This window comes from Terrapene carolina, unplaced genomic scaffold (assembly GCF_002925995.2).
Source record: "Terrapene carolina triunguis isolate 2854851 unplaced genomic scaffold, T_m_triunguis-2.0 Scaffold15404, whole genome shotgun sequence".
NCBI classification, from domain to species: Eukaryota; Metazoa; Chordata; order Testudines; family Emydidae; genus Terrapene; species Terrapene triunguis.
The window spans coordinates 1-2,567 of NW_020679755.1; the positions used below are offsets into that span (position 1 = coordinate 1).

Genomic DNA, 2,567 nt, shown 5'->3' on the forward strand with positions numbered 1-2,567 from the left:
GCTGGGCTAGCAGGGGGCTGCGGGTCGGGAGTGAGGGGCACCGGCAGGGCTATTTATTAGGAAACTTTCATTGGAAGAAACTGGCTTTCAAAGCTGCTTTGCTCCATGGGATAAATTAATCACTGCGCCGGTTCTAGATGCCTGGAGAGTTTCCACTGGATTCCTGACTGGAGCCAATTAAACAGGGAATCCGAGTTTTTCTGCGAAAAGATAGTTGAGAAATCACCTTTCATCTGGGCCTCGGATCCACCCCCCAAGCTCCCTGAGCCAGCCAGTCCCCACCCTGGGGCCAGATCGGAGCCAGCGCCCCCTAGAGGGGAAAGGCCCTGTGCCCCATTCCCTGCCCCCCTGAGCCAGCCAGTCCCCACCCTGGGGCGGGATGGGAGCTGGCGCCCCCTAGCGGGGAAAGGGCCCATGTCCCATTTCCCAAAACTCCCGTGTTTGCGTGATATCCTCTCTGCTGGAGGATGTGCCACTGTCTGTTTCCATCTGTTGGTTTCTATCAGACAATGTGGTGTGGTCCGGAGGAACAGCTCCTTCCCGTGAAGGCCGAGGAAGCAGCTGGAAGGCCGGGAGGGAGAGATACGCACGGGTTAGGAGGGGCCAGACAGGAATGTGGGGCGGGGCTGGCACTGGAAGGGAGCCAGGTGACACCCCGCCCAGCTGGCAGGAAAGAGGATCGGTGACAGTCAAGATACCAGTAAAAGAAGTGACCCCACTCTGCTCCCAGAGCCGAGAGAGAACCCAGGCGTCCTGGCTCCCAGCCCCCCCGCTCTAACCACTAGACCCCACTCCGCTCCCAGAGCCGGGAGAGAACCCAGGCGTCCTGGCTCCCAGCCCCCCTGCTCTAACCACTAGACCCCACTCCCCTCCCAGAGCCAGGGAGAGAACCCAGGAGTCCTTGCTCCCAGCCCCCCCTGCTCTAATCACTAGACCCCACTCCTCTCCCAGAGCCAGGGAGAGAACCCAGGAGTCTTGGCTTCCAGCCCCCCACTGGTCTAACCACTAGACCCCACTCCCCTTCCAGAGCCAGGGATAGAACCCAGGAGTCCTGGCTTCCACCCCCCCTGCTCTAACCACTAGACCCCACTCCCCTCCCAGAGCCGGGGATAGAACCCAGGAGTCCTGGCTCCAAGCCCCCGCTCCACTTCAAGCCCTCTCACCGGGGCTCTGTATCTCTGTTTCAGACAAGGTGAAGGTGACCCTGATCTTGGGGGACATCAGTAGCCCCACTGACGTTGGGGCTGCCGTGAAGGGGGCGGACGTGGTGATCCACGCAGCCAGCTTGGTGGACGTGTGGGGCAGGGTCCCGCCCGAGAAGATCACGGAGGTGAACGTTCACGGTACGGGAAGTGGCTGGGGCTGGGGCAGCGCACGTCGCTAGGGGGCGCTTTGCTGCAGGGAGCTCGGCCGGGGGCGCTCTCCCCGGGCAGCCAGCGTTCCTGCCTCGCTCCCGATAGCGCCCCCTGCTGGCTGTGGAGTAGCCGGGAACACCCTCCCCCCAACAGCCAACACTCCCTTCAGGCTGAGCCTGGGACTGCAACCCTGAATGTCTCCTCTCCGTTCCCGCTCCTCCGAGCGATCTCTGCTGCTCTTGGCTCGGGCCGTCTGTCCCGCTTCCAGGTTTCCGCTGGAAAAGCCCTGAGCTTCGGAAAATCCCTCCCACGCAGCCAAGGGACTGAAGAGGGAAGCGGCTGCAGGTGATGCCTCTGCCAGCTGCTTACCAAACACAAGTCACGCTACCGGGTGGGTGAGTGAATCCGGGGGGACCCACTAGGCATGTCCTGGCTACCACATGAGCCTGATCCACCTCTTCTGAGTAACAGCCAATGATTCCAGAGCTGGAGAATTTAGGTGCAGAAGGGAAACTGAGGTACAGAGCTAGGGTAGAGTCCTGGCTCCCAGCCCCCACTCCCCGGCTGCTCCGGCACCTGGGGCAGGGGTTGGGTTGCAGAGGAGAAGGCTCTCCCGCCAGGCAGAGTTGGGAGTGCTCAGATACCTGATTAACCCCTTGTTTTCCTCTCCCCCCACCTCCAGGGACCAAAAACGTGATTGACGCCTGCATCGAGCATGGGACCCAGTATCTGATCTACACCAGCAGCATGGAGGTTGTGGGCCCCAACACCAAGGGGGATCCCTTCTACAGGTACCCAGGCGCCTGGCTTCCCCTGCTCTAACCACTGGACCCTGCTCCCCTCCCACAGCCAGGGAGAGAACCCAGGAGTCCTGGCTCCCAGCCCCCCTGCTCTAACCCACTAGACTCCACTCCCCTCTCAGAGCCGGGGAGAGAACCCAGGCGTCCTAGGAGTTAAAGGCCCTCATCCTTAGGAAGGAACAATCAGTTGCACACGTGCAAAACAGGAAATGACTGCCTAGGAAGGAGAACTGCAGAAAGGGATCTGGGGGTCAGAGTGGATTACAAGTTAAATATGAGTCAACAGTGTAACGCTGTTGCAAAAAAGCAAACATCCTTCTGGGCTGTATTAGTAGGAGTGTTGTAAGCAAGACACGAGAAGTAATTCTTCTGCTCTACTCCGCGCTGATTAGACCTCAACTGGAGTATTGTG

The 2,567-nt window shown here is 60.1% G+C and overlaps 1 protein-coding gene across 1 annotated transcript; it reads left to right on the forward strand.

Annotated features, from left to right (window-relative positions):
- Window positions 1–1,091: 1,091 nt before the first annotated feature.
- Window positions 1,092–2,191, forward strand: LOC113408456 (3 beta-hydroxysteroid dehydrogenase type 7-like; the record flags this gene model as incomplete). Its single annotated transcript, XM_026661705.2, has 2 exons — window positions 1,092–1,343; window positions 2,038–2,191. Coding segments are annotated over 2 exons (392 nt in total), but the record flags the coding sequence as incomplete, so codon positions are not given.
- Window positions 2,192–2,567: the final 376 nt, after the last annotated feature.